Genomic DNA, 25,541 nt, shown 5'->3' with positions numbered 1-25,541 from the left:
ACCCACCTCCATAGGTATCACAAGGGATAAGAAACTAAGAGTAATGCTACTCAATGCCAGAAGTCTAAACCTCAAGATGCATGCACTTGAAACTCTCCTTAGCATGGAGAACATCGATATCTGTGCAGTAACAGAAACCTGGTTCAGGGCTCCCAAGAGCACCCCAGCACTACCAAGTTATACCTCATACCATGCTTTTCGGCCCCAAAACTTGGACTGAACCACAAAAGGAGGGGGGGGGGGTATCGATATTCATCAAAGATACCCACACCTCCAGGTTGGTGGCAAAGCACGAAGCATCAGAGACCATCCATGTGCAACTAACAGTGGGTAAAACTGCCTTCCAGTTTATAGCCTGCTACAGACCACCCTCCCAAACCCAGGAACCCCACTCGGCCTTCCTGAGAACACTGGAAAATATGAAGGTCTCTCCAAACACCATTATATTGGGCGACTTCAACTACCCAAACATAGACTGGGAGCATTACTCTAGCTCCAACACCCTAGCCCAAAGGTTCCTAGAATTCATAAACTCAAATGCTATGGAACAACTTGTTACCACTCCCATAAGAGGGGAAAACATACTGGACCTGATCATCAGCAACATGGGGACTCTATGCTCCAGACCAGAAGTGTATCCCTCACTGGTAAGATCAGACCATAAACTAATCTCACTGGATATTCACATCCCGACCCCACCCCCTGCCCAGAAAACCACAGTGAAAAACTTCTCTAAAGCAAATTTCACACTCCTTAAAACCAAGGTGGAATCCTTCAAAGCCCCCGGGCCTGTGGAAAATACGGCCCAGACCGCAGAATCCTTTATAAACGCATTCTATGAACACCTTCAGGAATGCATGGATCATGCAATCCCAAATAAAACCAAGACCCAGTCCTCCAAAGGCAGACGTCCTGTCTGGTGGACCCCAGCCATAAACAAACTATACAATAGAAGGAGGAAGCTACTACATGATATAGCAAAATCCCAAAAAGGGAAGGCATCTCTGATCAGTATTAGCAAAAAACTACGGGCACTCATAAAATCGTCTAAGGCCAGCTTCAAGAGAAAAATTGCTTTCTTTAGTTATGTTAGGAACCTGGGTGGGAATTCCCAGATATGCTCAGAATTAGTCCAAAATGACAAAAAATACACCGAACCCACAGACATTGCCAACATCCTAGCTGACAGGTTCAGCGCAAACTTCTCCCCCCCTCCCCACCAAAAGGGCAAATATCTATCCCAGCAGAGTGCTGCCCCCCTGACATCTCAGATGCTCAGGTAAGAGCCGCCCTCTCCAAAGCAAAAAACACAGCATCAGTGATATGGTTTACAAGTGTGACAGTGTGGGGCAGCAGAAAACCTGAGTTAATAGACAGAAGGACTGGGTTATGGTGGCACCATGACTGGAGACCATTTAAAAACAATAGATTTAGGGTAAGTGTTAAACTGCTGCGGTGGTGGTGCTGTGGTAGTGTTGTCACCTCGCAGTAAGACATTGTCCTGTTCGATTCTCAGCTAGAGCGTCTTCTGTGTGCAGACATGCATGAATGGGCGTACCTTCGTTGAAGGTTGTGCGCCAGGGACGGCAACTCAGGATGTAAAAAACTACTGCCAATCATTAGCGGACCAGAGTTCCGCTGTGGCGACCCCTAACCGGGAAAAGCCGAAAGACTCAAACAACAACAAGATTTAGGGTAAGTGTTAGAATAAGGACTGTGTGCACAGGTTCTTTCCTCTGCACCACCTTGCAGCAACCCTAGCCCTACCTCTGCCCCTAACCCTACACATTAGGGTACTAAACACTCTTTCCATAACAGTACCACAACATAAGACAGACACACATATATTCATTACCTTCTCTAGCCCTTACTCTAACATTAACACACAAAAACTTGTGGACCCACACGCCCATCCCCATGTAGACACTCTTGCACAAGACAGACAGATGGACAAACACACACAAACTTATTCCCTTCCCTAACCCTTACTTTAATATTAACCCAGAAAAAAAACTTGCACACCCACACACACACACATTCCTCATACAGACGTTTTCTTTATTAAAGATTTAGTATTAGTAACCAATGAATTGTACCCCACATACTACACATATGGGGCATATTCCACAGAATGAATTGTACCCCCCACCACAAAAACAAAAATCATATGTATATATAAATAGGGTCTATATTATAAATTCGACCAACCAAAATGTTGCCTTACCTTTCATCGACACAATGGCCAAATGATCGATTTCTTTCCAAGGGAAAGAAAGCAGTTGGTGGTTCTGTTACATATGCCCTTTTCCCGACTGTAGTGCGATCCTGGAGGTAATATATTTAATTTTGGGGGGGGGGGGTGTGGCAGCACACATCAAAACAATCAAAAGGTGCTTCAACAAAGTATTAGTTTAAGGATATGCACACACAACAAAGTATTAGTTTAAGGGTATGCACACACAACAAAGTATTAGTTTAAGGGTGTACACACTTATACAATCAGCATATTATACATTTTTTTATATTTTTTTCCGTTTTCTTCAGCTTGTAGTATCCACTCTTGACTAGTGATCCATAAGCTATGTTGACTAAGATGAAATCCTACACAAGGTAATGTAAAAAAAAATGTGGGGTGTTGTCTGTCTGACTGTTGATTCCAATGATAGGAGACAGATTAATTATGAGGCAATCAGCATCTTGTTTGTGTTGAAACAAAACTGCTGTTTTTATGGGTAACCAACATATCTTTGCTGAAGACAAGGAAATGTAAAGTGGGACTGTCCTTGAAGTACAAGTGAATGGAAAAGCAATTTACAGGTATGGTGTTTCGACTGTATGTTCATATATCAGAATGACAGTGAGAAGTTACGTTTCAATGAAACTAAGTAAGAGTGAGATGCATATGTTAAATGCACATGTTTTATCCAGTTGTAATGTCATACCTTTGACTGTTGGACATTGTCATATTCTTATTATTGAAATTAGTCTGTCACAACAGACCATCTTAAGTATAGCTTTCAGCATTTTCTTGTTGCTATGTTAATAACAATATTAATTTATCTCACAGAAATACAAGCGGGTCTTGTCCTCTGTCTCCATCATCATCTACCAACTGTGGCAGTTCCCAGAGTGGTCTGAATGCTGGCAGCAGCAGCACTTCCTCAATCAATGTTCCACAGATGATCCATCAAATGGCCTCCTACTATGTCAGCGTTACTTCCCTCTTCCTGTATGCTCATGATACTTGGGAGCAAGCAGAATTTTTAGCAAAAAACAGCAAGGGTAAGAAGTCTGTTCATAGCATCAGGTATTAGTAGAAAATCCTTAACTTTCACAGGTCTTGACATTATGCTTGTTATCTGTGCTGTCCTCCCTCTTGATTATGATGCCCTGCTAGGTGTGCTCTGACGTAGTGATGATTCATGTCTGCAGTGGAATTGTTCTCTGCTTGTGCTTTGACAAGTGCACAGTTAAGTACTAAAGCGGTTAATAAAAGGAGCCTGATGTCAGCGCAGCACTAACACGCTATGTCACTGCCTTCTCACTGCCGTGTATTTACACATTCAGTTTCACCTTTGTTGATGACCCATTACATTGCTTGGGGTATTTATTTTTTTCACATTTGTTAACTGGGTTAGTCCAACTGAGTTTGCAAACAAACCCATTTTCAGTGGAGACCCGAAGGGAAAAGCCCCAGCAAACATAAGTAAAGATGAAGTGACAATATACAAATATTAAATAATCAAAATACAAAATAATTGTAAAAAAGAAAAGGTTATTAACTATTTGCATTGCATTGATAGTAAGCAACCCATTTTCAGTGGAGACCCAAAGGGAAAAAGCCCCAGCAAACATAAGCAAAAATAAACATACAGGACAAAAGACTATTAAAAATAAAAATGCAAATACAAAATTAATTATTAAAAGAAAAACAAAAGAAAAAACTATGAACATTAAGGGTTGTACTGATAGCAGTGGTCTAAATTTACTACATATAACAGTTAAAACAAAAGTTAATTGTTCAAAGTAAGGACAATGTACAGACATTGATATGAAGTGGGGGGAGATAAATAGTGTGGAGAATGGAAAGGGGCTGTAGTAGTAAAGCTGAGGGTTTAGGAGGTTAGTAAGTTACTAACAGGTAAATAAAGTTAGGAGATGCAACAGGTTATACAGTAGGTCAGACTAAGACTACGTGTGGTCAAGGCAACGGCATAATTTCAAGTTTAGTAGGTGGGATTTAAGCTCCTTTTTAAAACAGGGAAAGGAAAGGTTGGATCTAATATGGAGAGAGAGTTTGTTCCAATTTAATGAGACAGAGTGTTTGTAAAGTAGTTTGCCAATATTCCTTTTGGGTTTATAAACTGAGAGAAGATGCTGATCAGCACTCCAGAAAGGCCGGGGGGGGGGGGGGTGAGAGTAGGGAGTAGCATGGGAGAGGGGAGCAGGGCAGGCAGAGGGGTTGTTGAATATGGAAAAGGTAGTGTGGAGTTGCAATTGTAGAAGGTGTGGAAATTCCAGCCACTGAAGTTTGTTTAGTGAGAAGCTTTGGAATGGCCCAGCCAGAGCCTAGACCTAAATCCAATAGAAAATATGTGGAATGACCTAAAGAGGGCTGTGTATAAGAGATGCCCTCGCAATCTGACAGATTTGAAGTGCTTTTGAAAGGAAGAGTGGGCAAATATTGCCAAGTCAAGATGTGCCATGATGATAGACTCCTACCCAAGAAGACTGAATGCTGTAATTAAATCAAAAGGTGATTCAACAAAGTATTAGTTTAAGGGTTTGCACACTTATGCAACCAGCTTATTGTCAGTTTTTTATTTTTTTATATTTTTTCTGCTAAGAGATTTGTTTGCTTTTCAATTGAATTGTATGGGTTATAGGTCACATTAAAGGTGGGAAAAGTTTTGAAATCATTTATATCACAAAAACCTGGCATTTTAACAGGAGTGTGTAAACTTTTTATATCCACTGTATATCTATCTATCTATGTGTGTGTGTGTGTGTGTATATGTATATATATATATATATATATATATATATATATATATATAGATGTATATATACAAACACACACCCCTACCTATATATAAGAATGGGTTTGGTCACACGTTTGTTTCATTGCCAGAGAAGTGTCTGGATACATTTATTAAATGATGCAATTCATTGTGAGCATATCATCCACTGTAACTTAATTTGAGGTTGTTTCTCTTTATTCATGGTTATCATCAGTAAGGAGGTGCAGTAGTGCAGCGGTAGCGTTGTCACCTCACAGCAAGAGGTTCTTCAGTTTGATTCTCGGCTGGGGTGCCTTCTGTGCAGAGTCTGCATGTCCTCCCTGAACTCATGTGTGTTATCTCCGGGTACTCCAGTTTCCTCTCACATTACAAAGACATGCATCTGGAGCATTTCTCCCTAGGCCTCCACTGAAAATTGGCTTCATTCCAAGTTGGACTTTCCTGGTAAACAAATAATAAAAAAAAAAAAAAAAAAAAAAAAGACAGATTAAAAAATGCCTTTTTATTAGAGGATGTTACTTGTTAAAATGGCATTCATTCCAAATGATATTAAGTTGCATTCAATAAACATATATAGGCTGCCAGGTTAGATTCTATAAGAGATAGAGTGTAGAGAATAGCGCTTCTGGTCTGTCTTAGTAGATTAGGGTTTTTAAACCAATAATCTTTTCTGTCAGGAAATTTTGGACCCTTTCTAGTTGCATATGTCTGACTAGGCACATATTGAAAGAGGACCTGTATTCAATAATTAGTTTAATTAGGGCATATAGTACACAAGGACAATAGTATCCTTTGATCTTGGTGTGATAAATTTAGAAATCAGTTGTGCTATGTAGAATAATTTTGTAATTACCATTGCAACATGTTGTTAAAGATGAGGGCATTGCTAACCTATGTGCCAAGACTCCTGACAACTCTGCCTTTGAGGAGTGGGGTACTGGCTGCTATGTAAGTTGTAGATGATTGTTTCCCAGTGGTGATAGTGCTACACTTTTTCTGCATTTAGTTTGAGCACTTCCTCTGTACACCATTGGTTTGTAAGGACTAGTGCTTGCTAAAGAGCTTCTGTTATCAATGGAGGAATGAACAATGATATCTAGCTTGCAGGCCCTTAGCTGTAGTTCAGGCTTTGTGACATGGAAGTCAGAAATCATCTTAATCAACTCCCTTTTTCCCATTTTCTACATGGAGTTGGGGTGTCATGTTAACTGTCATCTCTCAATTTAATTACTCTCAGTTCAACTACTGCCTTCTTCGACACTCGTGCCTAACTGTCTCAGATCTTCTCTCATACAGTCAGTGTACCTGCTTGATGAATGCCCTTCTTTCCTCTTACCTTCTTCCTGTCTGTCCCAAATTATCTTATTTCTGCATATGTACCTGAACCACTGTAATCTGTTCTCTTTGATCTTTTTTGCAATTGGAGTTACTCTGGCTTCTGCTCTTATGTCTTCGTTTTGTCATCTGTACCAAAGTTTGCATCCTACCACCAATCTCAGGTACTTCATTTCCATCACCTCTAGCATCCCCATCTGCTCTGCCTTTACTGGCCAATTTTCTTTACCATAAATTAGTACTGATCACACCACCATTTTGTACATCATCTTGGATAAACCTTTCTCTCCACAATTCTATGAGTACTCTCAGAAGCCATTTCTTCCCTGTCACCCAGCATCTTTATCAGATGCGCTGCGACCTCATCTGATCTCTTACTTCATTTTTTTTAGTGCTATTCATACTTCTAGGGTAAGCCCCACTTCTTCTCTCAATGTAGGTTGTGTCTGTGGCAGTACAGCTTCTGTGGGGTTTTCATTATTTAGAAGCTGTTGGAAGTACACTTCCCATCTGCCTTTGATCCATTATGAAGGGTGTCTGATTATCTTTTTTATGTTTTTGCCTTTGCCTTGCAACCTAATATAGTTTGTTTGTACAACCTACTAAGTCACTTTCCAGAAGCTTTTAGAGTGCCCCTAATGCCCTCTTCTTTGCTATTGCAACTCCATTCTTAATTTCTTTGTTAGTTAACCAGTATTCCTTCCTAGCCTGGTCCGTCTTTTCTGTCTCCCACTTTTTCCTGCACTCCTTCTTTCTTTTGATGACTTCCTGGACTTCTGTATTCCACCACCAGTTTTTCTTATGAAACTTATTTCCATACCTGGCTTGGCCACATATCTGTTCTGTAGTCCCACATGTGCTGTTTATAGGTGTTGACATTCTTCTTCAACTCTATTTATTTCCCCCTTCTCCTGGGGTGCTAGAGCCCTGAGAAGCTCCTTGAACTGTTGTACTTCTTTCCTGTCAACTTCCAGGTTTTCAGCCTGGTCTTTGTTCACCATAGAGCCTTCTCTGATTAATGCCTGCAGCTGATTGTGGCAACCAGTGGTTTATGCTGTGGGCTGACAGTTTCACTGGGGATGAATTTGCAATGACTGGTTCTAACCTAGTGCCCTTTCCTTACTAGGAGGAAGTCTACTTGAGTTGCATGTTGGCCTCTCTTGCATACATTGCTATGACTGTCTCTCTTTCTGAACCATTTGTTGGCTACTACCAACCAATTTGCCAGACAGAAGCCTAGAATGGCCTCTCCTTCTTTATTCCTGTTGTCTCACTCATGTGGACCCATGTGGTGCTTGTATCCTGTTTTGTCTGTCCCGGTATGTACATTAAAGTCATCCATTATTAACACCAATTATGTTGTCCTGCTTTGTCTAGTAGGTCCTGCAACTGCTGTATGAATGCACTCTTTTCCTCACTATCACAGCCTTGCTGTGGGGCTTAGGCTGAGATTATGAATGCTGCCCTTTCATTACACTGGAGTCTGATTCCCATGAGTCTGTTACTAATTCTGATGACATTACCTCACACTGCCTCCTGAAGACTTTTCTCACCGCAATTCCGACACCATTTCTAGCCAGTCCTTCTCCTGAGTAGTAGACTCTGGGTCAGAAGCCAAGTGGCTTTGCTCCACTGCCCTTCTATCTTGTCTGTTGGGTACATAGGATGTCTAGAGTCCTCTGTACCATCATGTCATCTACTTCCAAGTTCTGTTCTATCAGTGAGCCTACACTGTGTGTAGCAATTCTTAATTCATGTTTGGCAGGTTGATTGGTTTTACATCCAGCTTTCACTCAACAGAGCTATCCCAGGTAACCCAGGCTGGGTAGCTGGACACCAGCCAGCCAGTAACCTATTGACCCAGGGCTGCTGGGCATTGTGGTGGGTACACCCCTCCCGCCATTAGCATGGGTCCCTGGCATAGGTCTGAGTAAGCTGGGTCCTCGGCCCACTTAACTGCAAACGCTCCATTCAATGACATTAGTCAACATGACCAAAACATCTAGAGCCATATTTTACATCGTTGAGTGGCTAGCCCTGCCACGGCACACAGTCTGTGATACATGTTCTTCTGTCTTGAGAATACTGCACAACACAGTAGATGCCCAAAGCAGTTGGTCTATACAACTCTACCCTGTGTAAGGCATCATTAAAGACTATCCTGCTACCCACAGCTCCATTCATTGACAAATTTGGAGTGAAAAAAAATATAATATTTTTGGAGATGGAAGGAACCCACAGAGACACAGGGAAAACATGCAAACTTAAAACAGACAGAATCAACCCTTGTACTTTGTGCATTGGAGGCAAAGACCTTGACCATTATGCCAACTGGTATTTCAGAAAAGTATATTCCAAAAAAATGAGATCTACCAGCATTAGAACCTGTGGTATTATGCTGGTTAGTTTCTTACATTTTGAAGTGGTGCCAACTACCTTAATCATTTAATTTATATCTGTCAACCAGTTTGCAATACATGTTACCATGTAAGTGTCTATCTTTAGTTCTTGTTGTCAGTATAGGTTTAACTTTCGCCATATAGAGAGAGGCTGTCTCGGGTGAGAGCCCATTGTCCACTGCTTCTGTACCTTTCTCAGAAAATTTTAACAAGTTGGTTAGACACAATCTGCCTTTCACAAAACCAAACTGTTATGGCTCCATTTGTGCAAAATATTTATTATGGTAGTTTGAGGTTAGAGGGGATACATTCCACAGCCTTGCAGAATTAGGCTAGTTGGACTAATGGGCCTATAGTTTTTGGGAACTGCAGCAGGGCCGCATTTATGCAGGAGTACTGTTACAGCCATACCTTTGAACCATAAATCTCAACCTGCAGAACTTTGAAAATAGTAATAAAGACCCTTTTTTAAGTAGATACAGTCATTTAAAAATCAGTGCATCTATTTATCTGAATACCAAATAACACATTCTCCTACCAGCAGGAATGTGTGTGGGGGGCACTACTCAGAAACACACTGTGACACAAAGGAAGGGAAAAGATATATAAGCACATTATCAAATTTGTAGACTTTAATGAACTATACTGCAAAATTATGATTAAATCTTTAATGTGGGTGGATTTGTTATGGGGTCATGCTTATTTATTATGGTTGCTTGCTTTTAATTTTCTCATATTTGATTCTAGTGAGAATTGCAATTAAATATATTTTGTTTATATGAGAATAGAGTTCACATGAAAATGTAGCAGCTGAATTTTCATAAAGACATTGACTTAACTTTTGACCAACATGTGTCCATTTTTATAAGAAATTCTGTTGCACTGCTTATAAACAAAAGGATTGTTTCTAAATCTAGGGATGTCATTGTCCCCCCTTTACGCAACCCTCATTAGGCCATTTATTGAATATAATGCCTTGTTTTGCATGTATCTGTCCGGACACATGCAGCAAATGGAATGCTCACAGAGATACCTTACAAAAAGGATACAAGGTCTAAACAACATGTCCTACATGGACCAACTCATAGCCCTGTCACTATCCTCTTTAACCCACAGATTACTAAGAGGTGACCTGTGTCTGGCATACAAGGCATCCTCATACCCAATACTGATGAATTTAGTGCACATAAGCAAGTCAAGGGGTATCAGAAATATTAGGTCTAGGGATGTAAACCTCTTCTGCAACATCAACCAAATGGGTTGGAGGGACAGGTGCACCTCGTGAGGGTACCGCTGCTGTGGAACAGACTTCCCATCCACATAAAACAAAGTTCATCCCTGTCCATATTCAAGTGTAACTTTGATCTATGGATGAAAAACAGAACATTTAACCCAGGACTGCTCCATGTACAACTAATCGACAGAGGCAGCACCTAAATGCTTTCTTTCTTGCATGGGTCCCCTCAAATTATCTATGGTATGATCCTAGTTATTCTCCTTACTGATGGGCTGGGTAAGGGATAGATTAATTCTAGCAGAAATGGGATAGGGATAGGTTTATTTGAGTACAAACTGGGCAGGTTAATTTGAGCACAAAAAGGTAAATTAGCCAAGCTTAAAATGGCTTGTGAGGGCAGCTAGCATGGTACTTAACTGTGAACCTATAAATAAACTACTCCACCCTGACAAGACCCACCACTCCCTCTCCAAAAGCAAACAATATGACAGACTCTAACCCAACACAGTTTAATTCCTACTTTGTGCAATCAATATTATTTCTCTTAGACACTAGTACATGTAACCCCTCTCTCTTTTTCTTCTTCTTTCGACTTGTTCCCAGTTAGGGGTCGCCACAGCAGATCACCTGTCCGCTCCTGATTGGCAGTGGAGTTTTACAGTGTTGAGTTGCCAGCCTGGCGCCCAACCTTCCACAGAAGGCACACACACACATGCACTCACGCCTAGGGCAATTTAGAGTGTCCAATCCACCTACAGCATGTCTTTGGGATGTGGTAGGAGACCGGAGCACCCGGAGGAAACCCACACGACCACAGGGAGGACATGCAGACTCCGCACAGAAGGCACCCCAGCCAAGGATCGAACTGAAGAAACTCTTGCTGTGAGGCAGCAACGCTAACCGCTGCACCACCCTGGCTGCTCACATCTAACCCCTCTCTCTACCCATGTCAAATCCAAACCACACACAGCTCTTTGATTTTAGTCCAGTACCTACTTCGCTCAAAAGGAAGTTGATCCTTAAACTAAAAACTGCTTTTGCAGCCATTGACCAACTGCCATCAGGCTACCTAAAATGGCTGCAGAAATCAAAGCCTGCCCTGTGTCCATACTAATTAATAAGTCCGTAACAAAAAATATATTCCATCACTGTGGATAAAATCCTACATCATACCACTGCACAAGGCAGCATATCTACACAGTTTAATAACTATAGACCAATATCAATTCTCTCCCCCCTAAATATTATCTATCCTGAGTCCTCTACTACTTAATATATTTATTAATGACCTCCACACCTCCGCTCACCATGCTAGTTTAGTTCAGTATGCAGATGACTCAACATTAATATGTGCAGCCTCAACAATAAATAAGCTGCAAGACATTACCAAAAATCTTTCTTCTCTGTAGAAACCTGGCTCAAAGACTCAAGAAGTTGCCAAAATCAAAAGCAATCTTTTGCCATAAAGTCAGCAAATAATACTGTCACTGAAACCGTACCTCACAGTACGTAGGTGTTATAACAGACTCAAATATGACCAGCATATACCGCACACCATTTAATTTACACACCAGAAAGTAGGCTCCTTTTATAGGATCAATGGATTTCTTACAAATACTGCAAGAAAAACTCTGCCACCACCTTCCTATTGCCAGCTCTCTTATACGCTGCTCCTGTCCTAACAAACAATACTCAGAGAAACTTGCCTCCTGCTACAATAAAATAACAAAATTTGCTACCAGTCTTCTTCATAGGACCCACCAGTGTCATAAACTGGCTTGAACAACACAACTACCTAACATAGTCACAACTAACTATAGTACACAAACTCATTCGTCATCCAGGAAAAATGCCCTGCACTACATAACTTATTACTACCCTACTGTCCAGCAAGGGACCTCTGCTCTAGTAACAAATTCTTATAACTTATAAATAAGTCAAATAATGTTGCAGGAGACTCGTTTTACTCCCAATACATTGCTAAATTCTGGAATAGTATCCCCATGCAAATAAAACTCTCTAACAAACTCAGTAGTTTTAAATCACTGCTTAAACAACATTTTAACCACTCCTGGTCCTGCACATTATCCCAAGGTTGAGACTTTGTGTTCACCGTACAACACTCTCCTTAAACAGAATACACTCAACCTCTCACTGAAATGACAAATCAATTTTTATACATAACTACTGCCTGTATAATCCACTAAGTTACAAGTGAGCTTTCTCTTTAGTAGCTTCCACCTCTGTAAAATCATAGAATGTATAAATGTAACTACTACTGTTTGCGTATAAATGTAAATAGAAATGTAACTACTCTGTGTTTAACTGGTACTTAGTATGTGCGTGTGTGTGTGTGTGTGTGTGTGTATATATATATATATATATATATATATATATATATATATATATATATATATATATTTTTTTTTTTATTTATGGGTCTACTACTGATTGTCGAAAACTCACTTTCTCGACAACCAGAAGATCGAACCCATTTAAGCAAAAGTGCACTAAATCGAAATTGCACTTTCACAAAATCCGGTTCTCCAAAGCACATTACAGTGGGGATAAGGAAATGTATCTTTTTTTCCCCCCTATAGTGTGATCTCGGTGTTAGTATATTTAAGTAGGGCAGCACCCCCCCCCCCCCTTTAAATCAGTTTTTTTTTTTTTCCCAGTTCGGAGAACCGGCTTTTGCAAAAGTGCACTTTTGCTTTACGCTTTAATGGGTCTTAATGTTGCTTGAAGGCTACGGCCGAGATGTCAGAGGAATAAAGCGTATTTTCTGCAGACTTGTGGATCTCTTTGTGGTTGTTTTTCACCATCTCTCTCTCTCTCTCTCTCTACCTCTACTGATATGTGTGTGTATATATATATATATATATATATATATATATATATATATATATATATATAAATGCAATGTAAGCAAATGGAGTTCAACCAGGATTGCATGAATAGTAACCTAAAATTGTACATCAATTTTTGTTAATATATAAAATACTTGTAAAATTCAAAAGGAGTGAACCATAAAATGAAGAACCATACAGACTTAGTGCCCAAATACAAAACCAGTCACTGTCGTGGGAAAGTAACAGTGCCAGGAAAGAAGCCTCTCAAATGGTCCAAGGAAAATTTATTGAAGCGCTTTTCGTTTGCCTCCTAGGCGAACTTCTTCAGAAAACATGATTTCGACGATTAACAAACTTTAAATAGTGTGACATCATATTAAAATTGGAACCAATTAATTGATATTACACTGTTAAAGGTAAACACATTTAAAGGTAATAGTAAGTAAATAAATCCAGTAAATCCTGCTGAAAACAACAAGACTAATTGTTGAATTTGAAATATAAAAAGGACCTACATAAAAAGTCACCTAAACTGCCTACATGATACGTGATTTGCATTAACAGAATAAATACAAAACATCCATTAGGCAGACTAGCTAAAAACGCATATGCATCAAATTCGATTCACATTGATCGTGAATTCACAATAAAGGTGAATGTAAAAAAGTATGTTAAAAAATATATGATATATATAAACAAAAAGTGTGTGTAAACTAAAAATACCTAAAAACTTGAAACTCATACAAGTGTCCTTTAAAAATAAAAACAAGAGAGCCACTAATCAGTAAGTTGACGCTTAAATCAATACCAAGAAACCAAAATGACTAAGGAGCAAGTGTAAAATGTAACCCCAAGACATATCTGATGGATCAACCTACTCTAAAAAAAACCTACACTTGAGTTATCTTTTTAAACTCAAAATGCGAAGGACACTAGAAATGGAACAAGCTTCATTCAAGCCTGGCATGTTGTATGCTTCTAATCTAATTTGCCAATGTAGTTCCTTTTCCAGCAACCTAAGCTGTGTTGGCCCACCTCTACTGTCCTGTACTACTTGTTCAATTCCAATGAATTTAAAGTGGTGAGTGGGGTGGTCCAAGATGTGCCTGGCCAACGCATTTGTTTCCTTATGTTTCCTTATAGCGTACATATGTTCATATATGCGGTCCCTGAGCTTACGCTCAGTCTTACCGATGTAAAACCCTGGACAGTTTTGGCACTGGGCCAAGTAGACCAGCATGGTGAAATTGCAGTTTACCCTACATTTTAAATGGAACTCATGGTTTTGGACGGAAAATCTGTTCGATTCCTGGATAAACTTACAATAATTACAAGATTGGCACTTAAACATGCCTGGTGATTTTGTTTGTAAAGATTTCTGCTCAAACCATGATTTGAGGTTCTTGGTCTTTCTGTATGTCACTTTCGGGGAGGAACCCAATTTAGAAGAGACTAATGGGTCAGCTCTAAATAAATGCTAATTCTTATAAATGATGTGCCATAGACTAGAACTGTCAACTGTGAATGTAGTAATAAATCTAGGCAGTTCTAGACAATCAGGTACACTAATACTTTCTGGGTGCTGCTCCAAAGTTGGTGAGACTGTTGACATAGGCGTGATATGTATTTTGACTGGCAAAAGAGGCTCATAGAACTTAGATGACCTTTTCTGTGAAACCTCACTAATAAGATCGTCTACCAATTTAGGAGGATAGGCACGGCTCAAAAACATCATTTTCATTAGTGCACATTCCTCGAGAAAGTCCTCATCCTTACTAATATATAAAATATATAATATATATAATATAATATATATATAAAATACTTGAGTCTAAGGAACTATGCATAGAGGTGAACATATATAATACATGTTTACAGAAAATCGTGCAGTTGCATACAGATTCACATACTTGTTGAAGTCAAACATTTAAAAAGCAAAATATATGTAGATATTTACATGGGAAAAAGGAAAAAAAGAGGAGAAGAGAAAGGAGACATGGAGAAAATTATAAAGCTGGAGAGTAAGCCTAAGAGCAGATAATTCAACTGTATAAGTAGAATATCATCTGTACATTAGCCCCTTGTTGATTGTGTGAAGGACTAGATTCTGTGGAGTTGTGTTAAAACAGTTAAGTATTATCTAGCAGGTAGGTAAGTAGACAGTTGAGAATAAGTATTTAAATAGAAAGAGGGTAACAGGGAGGGTCTCTTGATATGGACCTGCTCTGATGGGGGGTGGAAAGTTATGTGACATACCCTGTATTGTGACAGTTCCATCCATACCGTTTTATTTGAAAGTGTTTGAACTGATTTCTCAGAACTGAGAAGTCCCTGAGTTCAACTAGGTCATGAAGAAATGACTGCCAAAGATTTGAGGCAAGGACTGTGAAGCTCTGAATAGTAAACTGTAGACTGAAATAAGGTATTTGTAGAGATGGGTCACTTCTGTCTTGGCTCCTGAGGTTATAGTTTATAGATGCAGCAAGCAGCTTTGAGATGAGAGGGGAAGAAGGTAACCTTGATGATGTAATTTGAAAAGAAAGTAGCAGTGGCTGACTCTGTCACACATTTAGCCTCAGAGTGAAGCAATGATGTTGATTTCTTTGGGAGTTTGATATGAAGTGGCAAATGTATTTGACAGGCTTTGAAGGGTGGTTATTTTTTTTATAGAAGTAAAGATAACCAAGGGGAGTCCTCAAGTTGTGTGAGAACGATACACTTGCCTGTTGCTGCTCTGGCATGGGTAGAGACAAATTACGAAATCTTGTTGGCTCAGAAAAGTAGTTATTTGATTTTGATTCATAGTTTCTCAATGTGTTCTTGTATGCTGAGGGATTGGTCTTGCCGTTTACACAGCTATCTAAAGGGAATGGTAGAGTCAGTGGCATTATTGTTAAAATATGTGATGTGAAGAGATAGGGAGGACTTGGCTAGGTAAGGCACCCCCCTCTCAGGCTTGGGCACCGGATCATGCTGTGAATTATGTCTGGAAAATCGTGTTAAAGTAAGGGTTTCCTAAAGTCCAGACGTGAAGGACAGTATTGACTGGGGAGCTGAACATTTGGGTTGTGGATGTGGGGATTTAAACAGCGTGGTCAGTGCTTGTGTTTGATGCCTAGTGTTTTTTTTTATGCTGTGGGTGGGGTACATTGCTGTTTGTAAAATACCGGTAGTTTCTTGGGTAGGGTGTCTCTGTCCAGTGTTTGAACTTAGAGAATGCACTTGATGCTGTATCTGGTGGATTTGTAGTTGGGGAACGAACATTGGAGGATGATAGTATTTAAATGAGATGGATGGTTAGTTGAGGATAAATTACACTAGTTGTGAGTATGTTGCAGCAGATTCATGCGGAGAGAAGGCTTATTTATTATCAGTATACATGCTGTTACCAGTCAAGAACATGTCTGGCACTTGTTACAGCATTACAGTCTTCTCTTACACAGAGTGTGTGTGATTACTGTTCTGGAAAAAATATATATTTGTGATGGAATTAATAATCCAAAGTATTTTCATGATCTTTAAGCCAGGTTATTGTTTGATGATGTTAAACATTTCAGAACCAAAACAGAAACATGCCTGTTATTTACAACTTGCAATTTTTGCAAACTCTGAAAATAGTCAAATAAAAAGGCATTTGAGTTTCAGTTTCTGACAGAATGACACATTCTGATATTTGTATTTACTTGGTTTTGAATTTAAGTACTTATAGAATTTAAAAATAATGCTACACATAAGCAGTGCTTGTAGGATCTCTGGGCCAGGTTATATCACGATCTTCAAGTGAGACAGCCAACAAACCTTACCAATAAGATGGGTCATATCTCAGTCTCAGATGGTGTATTTTGAAGTTTAACAGCCTGTAAGTTCTGCTATAGTTTTGGCCCATTAGGAATTGTAAAGGAGGTAGATAACTTCCTGTGCAAGACAGTTCATTTTTCAGACTTTTAAAAGTAAAAGTTTTAGCTGTTCTTCTGCCTGTAATGTGATGTGAATACTATGAAAAGAGAACCAGAATTGTGTATTTGTATGTGCACGTGCTTGTGCGTGTGTGCAATGATAGAGTGAATGTCACAGCTGAGATTTCTTGATGAAATTATTGTATATAAGTGTGAAGCCATTTATAATTTAGCTTAGGTTTTACTGTAATTTTTGTCATAAGGACTTTGATTTGATGTAGCCTAGTTGAAGAGGTCAGAAAAAATAGAACAGCATAGGTAAGGTGATAAAGTTTTGAGGCCTGCAGTGAGTTATGGTGTGGTAAATGTGGGTTATTAGCGGTAATACTGAGTCAAGCACATAATGTCTTAAGTGTTGTCACAAGGAGTTGATGGCTGACCATGTTAGAAGCATCAGCCAGATCAACAGTTAGTTACTATTCTTGTCTGGTGTCATTTGTCAGTGTTTGGAGTTCATCATTTGTTAATGGCCATACATATGTCATTGTATTTCTGCCTACATGAGACACATGCTGGTGCCTAGATAGTGTTTTGTATTTTTGGAGATATTCACATGTCTGAAAGTAGACTAATTTTTTCAAAATATTGACATGAATTGGAAGCAGGTCTGTAGTCTGTGTAGTCTGCTGTTGTGCTTGGATAGATCCTTTTTTGGGAAGGGATGGATTATTTTTATTTTATTTTAATTTGTATTTTACATTTGTTTACCGGAAAGTCTGACTGACCCAAAAATATCTCATTTTCAGTGGCGGCCCTGGGAGAAAAGCTCTGTTGACAAAAATAATTTTTTATCAAGAGTAATACATTATATACACTAAGTAACATGTATTACTGTCTTGCAATTCTGCCTTGCATGTCGCCAACCCCCAACTAATATAATCTTTTTCTGGGTTTTTTCATCTTTTATGGGGAAGGGGATCCATGTTAGGCATGCCATAATCATGATGCTTCAAACAATGTGACTAGTAAATATGTTACTTGCACAGTATCTCGTTGTTCACGTTGCTTTGTTTAGCAAATGTGTATCGGTGGTTTGTGGTATAAAATTTGATTTAAATGTTTTAAATTAAATCCAAATATCTGTAATCACTGTAGAAATAAAGCAGAAGACCGTATGCACACTGAGAGTTTTGAACAGTGTTTATGGCAACTGGGGAGAAATCGGCTGAAAGCAGGCATCTGGAACAAAAAAAGAGGGTGTTCCCATCAGCTGATGTCACAAAATGGGTGGAGCATGTATGAGAGGGGGTGGGAATGGGTGGAGTTATTGGCGATGCGAGGGGCGTGGCCTTAGTCCGGTTTTAGCTACAAAGAAAGCTGGCAACCCTACTAGTATTCTGGGTGTCATATTACATGGACATTAACTTTTTTAGGGTTGAATAATGTTTTTTTTATATGTGAGCCAAATATGCATTTAAAGTTGGTCTTTTTGGAGCTGGATTTCAGTGGATTTTCTAAAGGCTTTAGACCTATAGATGACCACATCATTGTACAGAAGTGGTGAAAGCTGGCATAAATCAAGGTTGAATTTACTAAGCAAGTCCAAGAACAGAAATTGGACAAAATGGAGCCATTTTTCAACACATAAGTGAGTGTAGACAGTGACAGTAAAAGTAGACCCTATCTTTACCCAAAAGGATTTGTTATATAGGAAGTCTTTGAATCAATTGGTGGTTCAGGGCTGATGCTGATGTTTTGCAGATGGATAAGTAGGACTGAGTCATTGACTGTATCAAAGGCCTGTGGTAGGGTCAATAAACAGCAATAGTCAGAGTACTCTGATCCATATTGGATACATTGTCATCAGTTAGAGTCCAAAGTGCTTTCAGGGTGCTTCTCTCACCCACAAGCCATGTTGTTTGCTGGAAAGCAAGTGATGTAATTGTAGGTAAGAAGTAATTTGATTGCAAATGACTTTGATAGGACCTTACCTAGCATAGGTGGTATACATATCAAGCAAAAGTGAATGTAGGAGCTTTTCTTAGATTCTTCTGGTATACGTCTGACAAAGGAGGATTCTAGATATTTGGGATAGTATGGGTTGAGAGGCAGAGGTTATAGATCTGTTTTACTGAGGTAGTAACGTAGTATTTGCAGTGATAAACAAACCATGAGCAAATACTGTCAGGTCCAGGAGGAGAGTCAAATGGGATTTCATGTATAAGTAGAATATGCAAAGTAGTTATTTGAGAGGCGTAAGAGGATGGTGTAAATTATTGGGGATTTTACTGTCTGAGTAAAGTGTTTGTAGAATGGAGGGAGTCAGATGGCAACAGGTCCCCTGGAAGTGTAAGATTTGAAGCCTAGACTGGCTGCTTCATTTAGAGGAGATCTTCCTGTTACATTATTAACCTCCTTTCAGAATTGCTTGGTGAACAAAGGAGGAGGATTTGTGCTAGTTTAGATGTTTGGCTTTGGGTATCCAGATAGCCTTGTTTGGTGATGTTCCTCACAGATGCATAATGCTATTGATTGCTGGGAGTAAGGTTTTGTTTCCAATTTTCCCAGGCTTTGTCTCATAGTTTCATTAGAGTTTTAAGTTCTTTTTTGAGCCAATAAATCGGTCCTTTGGAAGTCTGATGACTTTGGGAAAGTGTCCATGCTGAAGTGAGAGATGAAATTTTGAAAATTTGTTGGCAGCTGTGTTAGCATCAGTAAGAGAATGTGCTGTGGACCACTCAACAGATGAATGATTTGCATGTAGATAGAAAGTTTATACAGAGGCTTAGGCCTGAAGAAAATTATTGTTGGGGGAGTATGTGATTGTAAGACATTGTTAAGGTAATAGGCAATGGTCTCTGAAGGTATGAAAGTGAATGGAGATGGAGATATTGTCAGGGTGGAAGTAATTATGAGATAAAGTAATCATAGGTGATTGATTTGAGGTTGAATCTAGTGGAATGTCCACTAATTGGAGTGTCTTGTGATCAGCAAGATATTCAGTTAGGTCATGTTTTACCTATGACCTAGTAAGTTTACATTGAAATCCTCAAGAGTAATAATAATGTGTTTATTGGGTTTGATGTGATAAAGTGTGGACACTTGGATTTAAGGACTGATGCTGGATGTGGCAGTTAGTCAATGGCAAGGTAAAGTTGCTGTGAGAATTTATTTGGGTGTTTGGTTAGGCGCCAGATGGTGTCAGAATCAGTGGAAGAATCAGCTTTGGCAACTAGTGAGATGCTAAGTGCTGATTTGTGCAGTAGATGACATTTTCTCTTACTTTTGCCTGGCCAGGCATCAGAGTAATACTTACAGCTGGAAAAGAAGCAGTACATGTGCTGCTGATTGTTTTTGAGCCAAGACTCATTAATCGCTAACAGATCAGGGAAGTAGAAGTTTAGCAAGGAATTAATACTATCAATCATATTTGTGATGTTTTTTGCATTGAATAATGCATAAGAGAGAGAGAGAGAGAGAGTTGGAGCTAAAAGGATATGTCTGGGTATGTTTTTCAGTGTTAAACAGAGATTATACCATTATACCATTATGGGGGCAAAGGGGATGCAAAGGAGGAAGTGTAACAGTATATTTGAGTTTCTGGTATTTAGTGGTTTGATAGTTGGGAAAGGTTTGTATGTTATATAAATTCAGTATATGCAACATCCTCTCCTTTTTGGCTGTACATGTAAAGCCATTTACTTTCTGTTTTCACGTTGACAAAGCCTCCATTCTGATCATTCTGATAAAAAAAACATTGCTCCCACGTATTACATGTAGCAGTTATTTACAATATATGCTTCTATCTAGCAACTTGCATGGAGGCACTAGTGGTTCACAGTCTGATATTGTACATAGCTGCTTTTTCTGAACTTTTTTTGAAACCAAATATCTTTTCAAACCACGGATCCTGTTTTAACTTGTAATAGAGACAGAAAATTATATATGCTTTCCAAAGCCAGGAATTTACCCCTCCAAATAGGAACAGCTGCTACAAAATGCTCTCACAGATATTGCCTATTATAAAGTTAAGTTTAGCAATGCTGAGGTTCTTGTTCAAGCCTGTGCTCCTGCGTACTCAGATTGCTAACTGTTCTTATCTTCCATTTTGCCCTCCTAAGTATGAAAAAGAATGTGCATGGCTTCAGTAAACATTAACTTTTGGCCAGAAGAAAGTTTACATCAGCTAACATTAAATAAATTAAATGGTGCACTCCTACATTTATTGCATTCAGGTAAAATGGTTGCTGGGGGAGTCAGTTACTTATAAACTATTTATTTTTCATAGTTTCAGACTTATTTTCTTATCTTACTTTCTCAGTGAACTACTTGCTAATACCTCTTCAGAAGTTTATTAGACTGTATCTCACAGCTCTCCAGAAAAGGTAAGTCAGATCTGTAATAATTCATTGTTTTAGCTGCAGGATGCTTGTCTTTAACCATACGCTAGTGCTATTGGAAAGCCCAGCTAGTTATTTTTGCAAACACAAGAAAGAATGCCCTTCTCCATTTTTTTTGTAATTTTCTTTCATTTTCATTGTGTTTTTACATAAATGCCTGTACATCAGTATCAAACTTCATTTTCTTATTTGCTTAACTGCTTGCTAGTACATTTTTAAAAGTTAATTTCATTATATATCTCAGATCCACAGAAGAGGCCACTCAGAACACACTGTATTAGACCTCTCATAATTAATTGTTCACACCTGCATGCTGCTTGCCTTCATCCAGAAGTAGGTGCTAATGGAAAATGCCAGCAAGTTACTCCTGAAATGCAAGAAAGTACATCTATTTTCATGCATTTCATAATTTTCTCTTGTTTTTAAGTATTTACTTAAAAAATACTGTGGTGGTGGTGCTGCAGTAGCGTTGTCGCCTCACAGTAAGATGTGTCCTGTTCGATTCTCAGCTAGAGCATCTTCTGTGTGGAGACGTGCGTAAATGGGTGTACCTTCGTTGAAGGTTGTGCGTCAGAGCCGGCAACTCAGCACGTAAAAATCTACTGCCAGTCATTAGTGGACTGGAGTTCCGCTGTGGCGACCCCTAACCGGGAAAAGCTGAAAAACACAACAACTTAAAAAAAGTCTGTTTAAACTAAATCACCAATTAGACATCCACCTCTATAAAAATAGAAATTATCTTATAATACTATACACAATATTATCAGTGCATATTTACATTCCTCTCCAGCAGTCAAAGATCACAATATTATATTAACTCTAACTTGCTCCATTCCAGCATTCCCTATCTTGCTATAATATAAAGTCTGGATACATTGCAACTAAGAAAGAATACTTTCTTACCTAATATGATTGGCATTTTTCTCTCCCTCAACTCATGTGTAAAATATCTCTGACTGAATACCATACAGAAATAATATGTATTTTAGCAAGTGACATGCAGTTCACATCAGGAAACTTTTATGCTAATATTAGTAAAAACAAAAACTGATTTATTTACAGTTAGTGCTTCAGTGAATTTGGTATTCTTCTAAACATTAATAACATAAAAGGGTGTTTATACTATACATTTGATGACAGTTTGGCCACTATAATTGTAATAAAGCAGCCCCAGTTTGGAGTAGTGGAAGATTTGTTGTAATAAGAAATATTACATAAAAACATAGTAAAATCATATTTTGCACAGTACTGCACATGGCTATTGAATTTAACATTTTCTGTGTTATATTTAAAATATTGTAATGGGTTGTTGGCAAATTTGTCTTTGTGTTAATAAAAATATTTTTTTAAAAAGTAGTTGTATCGTTAATGAGCTTTCAAACTAATTTAGACCGAGAGGAAGATGGGGGCCTGTCACATATATAGTTTCGTCTGCTTTTATAGACAGCATCTGTACCTTTCTCATAATGAGGGAAGACCATTATGGTCCTGTGAATTTGCAATTATTTTCACCCATGCCAGGCCTTCACCCTTGATTTCATTTGTTTGTGTATATCTACTGCAATTCAATGACATATTTTATACGTCTACTTTCTTGTAACATGAGTTTGTCAAGGTTTATGTTTATTATTGTAGTGAACTTTTCAAGAACATAAAGATGGTCTTCCCACTGGTATAGGTGGGACTATTCTATTGCATTTAACTAAGTATGTGTATAGTGTTGCTTTAAAAATAACGGGGGGGTGTGTTAAAATTACTACTATTGGGTAATGATTACTTGGTGCAGTTAAGTTCTTTGAAACTAGTCTGCATTGGTGAGGAATAGTTTTAAGTACTAGATCCAGAAGTTTGTCTTTCCTCTCTTTGGCTTTGACCTAGCATCTGTTTTAACAAGGTGTGTTAGACTATGAAGACTTAATCCATAAAAGTACCCCACCACTAATTTTGTTTCTGAATCTATTGGCCCCAGCCAAGGTGTAGCTGGCTTTGTTAAAAAAGTAAGGAATGAATGTTCTGTTTTTCCACATTTCTGTAATGGCAGAATCAACATCCTTGCTTGATGCTCACAATTCATCTCATTTGTTATTTGCCTGCCTGCATTGATGGAGTGTTTTCAATCCTTTGACAGTTTTGTAATTATCACCTTGAATTTATTGTGTGCTTAGATAAACATGGGTTAATATCACCTGCTGATGATATTTTTAGTGTGCTGAGATAGTTAAGCCAACACATTTTTTTGTCAATTTTCTTTGGATTGGATTAAGTACTGTAGAGGTTAGATGGGCTCTGGCACATTTGATGAGTTATTATTGTCAGGTTACTAGTAACTGAAACAGAGTATTTGAGAGTTAGACACATGATATATATATTTTCTGATATTTGGATAATAAATGGGGCTTTTTGACTACTTATAATGAGATGTATTTTATCCATGCTATTAGTAGCTCTAATGCTGTATTGTTGAGCCTGAGGCAACTGCTGCCTCTTAAGTGAATGACAGTGCAAAGTACTGCTTTCAGTTACTTATGCTGTTATACTGATTTTCCATGTTTTCATTTTAGATTTAAGGAGATATACTTGTATTGTTTTGTGATTGACACTGTAATTAATCTCTTTGCTAACTGATGTAACTTTACTGCTAGATCAACATTGAAATTAAGGGTCTGTATGACAGTATCGAATGGACTAAATAGTAAATGCTATGTAGTTGATCCGATACTGTCGAAATGGCAAAATAGTGAAGTCACGGAACTTCAAAATTTTTCCCAGAGAAAAAATTTGGCGGGCTGTCTTTGGGACTTTGCCATTTCCTCCACTATGGTGCGATCTCGGAGTTGGTATATTTAAGTAGGGGGTGTGGGGGGGGCACAGCCCCCCACATCGGGGGGTGTCTAGGGCAAAGCCCCCCACTTAAATTTGTGTTTGTTGTTTTTTTTACGGAGCAGCAAATTTTTGGGAAAAAATATGCTGTTCCATTTGTTCAATATTTTGTTTAGATATTAATCGTATGATAATATAATATAGACGCAAAATTAAGAGTCTGTTTGCAGTGTGCTCTCTTGCCAGCTCTATTACTGAACTTTTTATGTAACTTGTTGTTTATAAAGTGTATAGCTGCCGGCTCTCAAGAACAAAACAACTGTTGATGTTTTTTTCTAGAGGTTGTTACAGAAGTAAGGGAAATTTAGATGATACAGGGTTTCTTGTAAATGAACACCAAAAGTAGCCTAGTAACCCGGCCAAGGAATCTGTTGTAATTTTGATAAATTTACTGACAAACTAAATACTTCAGTGGCCTGCAGAGTAGAACAAAAATGTACAATTAGAAATAGTAGCCAGGTGTAAAGCTGCCATCTAAGTACAGGCTATACAGAAAACAGTGGATGTTATGTAGTCCTATCTCGCCGTAATTCTTGCTGGATAGGTTCAACTCTGACTCTATCGATACTAAAGCTCGAGAGCTTTTACTGGCTCGATGCTGTCCCCTATCCCATGGTGCACCACAACAATTCCCCAGATCTCGTTTGCCGCAAAAGCTTCGAGGTTGTCTTCTTACTGGCTCACTGGCTAAGTGAAATATTTTGATTTTTTTTACTATATCTCTTCACTTTTCTCATTAATAGTTTTTCCTTATTATCTGAGTGATTGTTGAGTGTTTGCTGCCCCTGTCCCCTTTCTTTAAGGATTGTACGGACCGTTTTAGTTAGAGGGCCATAGTTGCCCGTTTAAATTAGAGGGTCTTTCCTCTCTGTGTGCTAGTTTTTTTTCTTTTATATGTAAAAAAACTAAAATATATATACTTCTTCTTATAGTTGTACTAACGGGTTTTGTTATTGTATTTGTTCTTTCTTAGAAATATGTCGAAGGATAAAGACAGAGAACACAAAGTATACCACCCTTCTGGCTTTAAAAAATGGGATAAATGTTCTCAAAAAATGTCATTGACTGACAGTCACACCAGTTGTGTGTACTGTCTTGGAGAGGCTCATTTGCAAGAACCCTGTACCTTCTGTCATGCTTTCAGCACCTGGGTTCTTAATGAAAGGAAAATAAAAGTCATCAATAGGGGCCTTATGACTAGTTCCTTCCAAGAACAGCTGGAACAAGGTCAGACACTTCCTAAAAGCCATAAAAGGAAATCTGCATTGGTTCCTGCTTCGGTACCGACAAAGAAAGCAAAAGCAACGGAACCGAAGAGTTCTGGCTCCAATTCTGCTTCTTAAGTCTCGGTGCCATCTGTTTCGTCAGTGCTGAGACCATCTTCTCTGTCAAGACACTCACTGATTTTGGAACCAGTTTCACAAACCTTAAACTCTCCAATTTTGGAAAGGAGGAGATCTCCATCTATCTCCACCTGTTCCTCCAGGAAACTTTCTGATGAGGATGTAGAGCAGGTGGTGA

At 38.7% G+C, this 25,541-nt stretch overlaps 1 protein-coding gene across 1 annotated transcript in view; it reads left to right on the top strand.

Moving 5' to 3' along the window:
• Window positions 1–25,541, top strand: part of LOC122792791 (AF4/FMR2 family member 1-like) — a 1,648,712-nt gene that overhangs the window by 1,380,572 nt on the left and 242,599 nt on the right. Inside the window, exon 17 of the mRNA XM_044060361.1 lies at window positions 3,068–3,282. Within this exon, the coding sequence (XP_043916296.1) occupies window positions 3,068–3,282 (215 nt within the window). The remainder of the gene's footprint in view (window positions 1–3,067; window positions 3,283–25,541) is intronic.

Source organism: Protopterus annectens, chromosome 2.part0 (genome assembly GCF_019279795.1).
Source record: "Protopterus annectens isolate FY-2018-M chromosome 2.part0, PAN1.0, whole genome shotgun sequence".
NCBI lineage: Eukaryota > Metazoa > Chordata > Ceratodontiformes > Protopteridae > Protopterus > Protopterus annectens.
The sequence above is the reverse complement of the archived record's forward strand: the minus strand, read 5'-3'. Positions and strand labels throughout refer to the sequence as shown.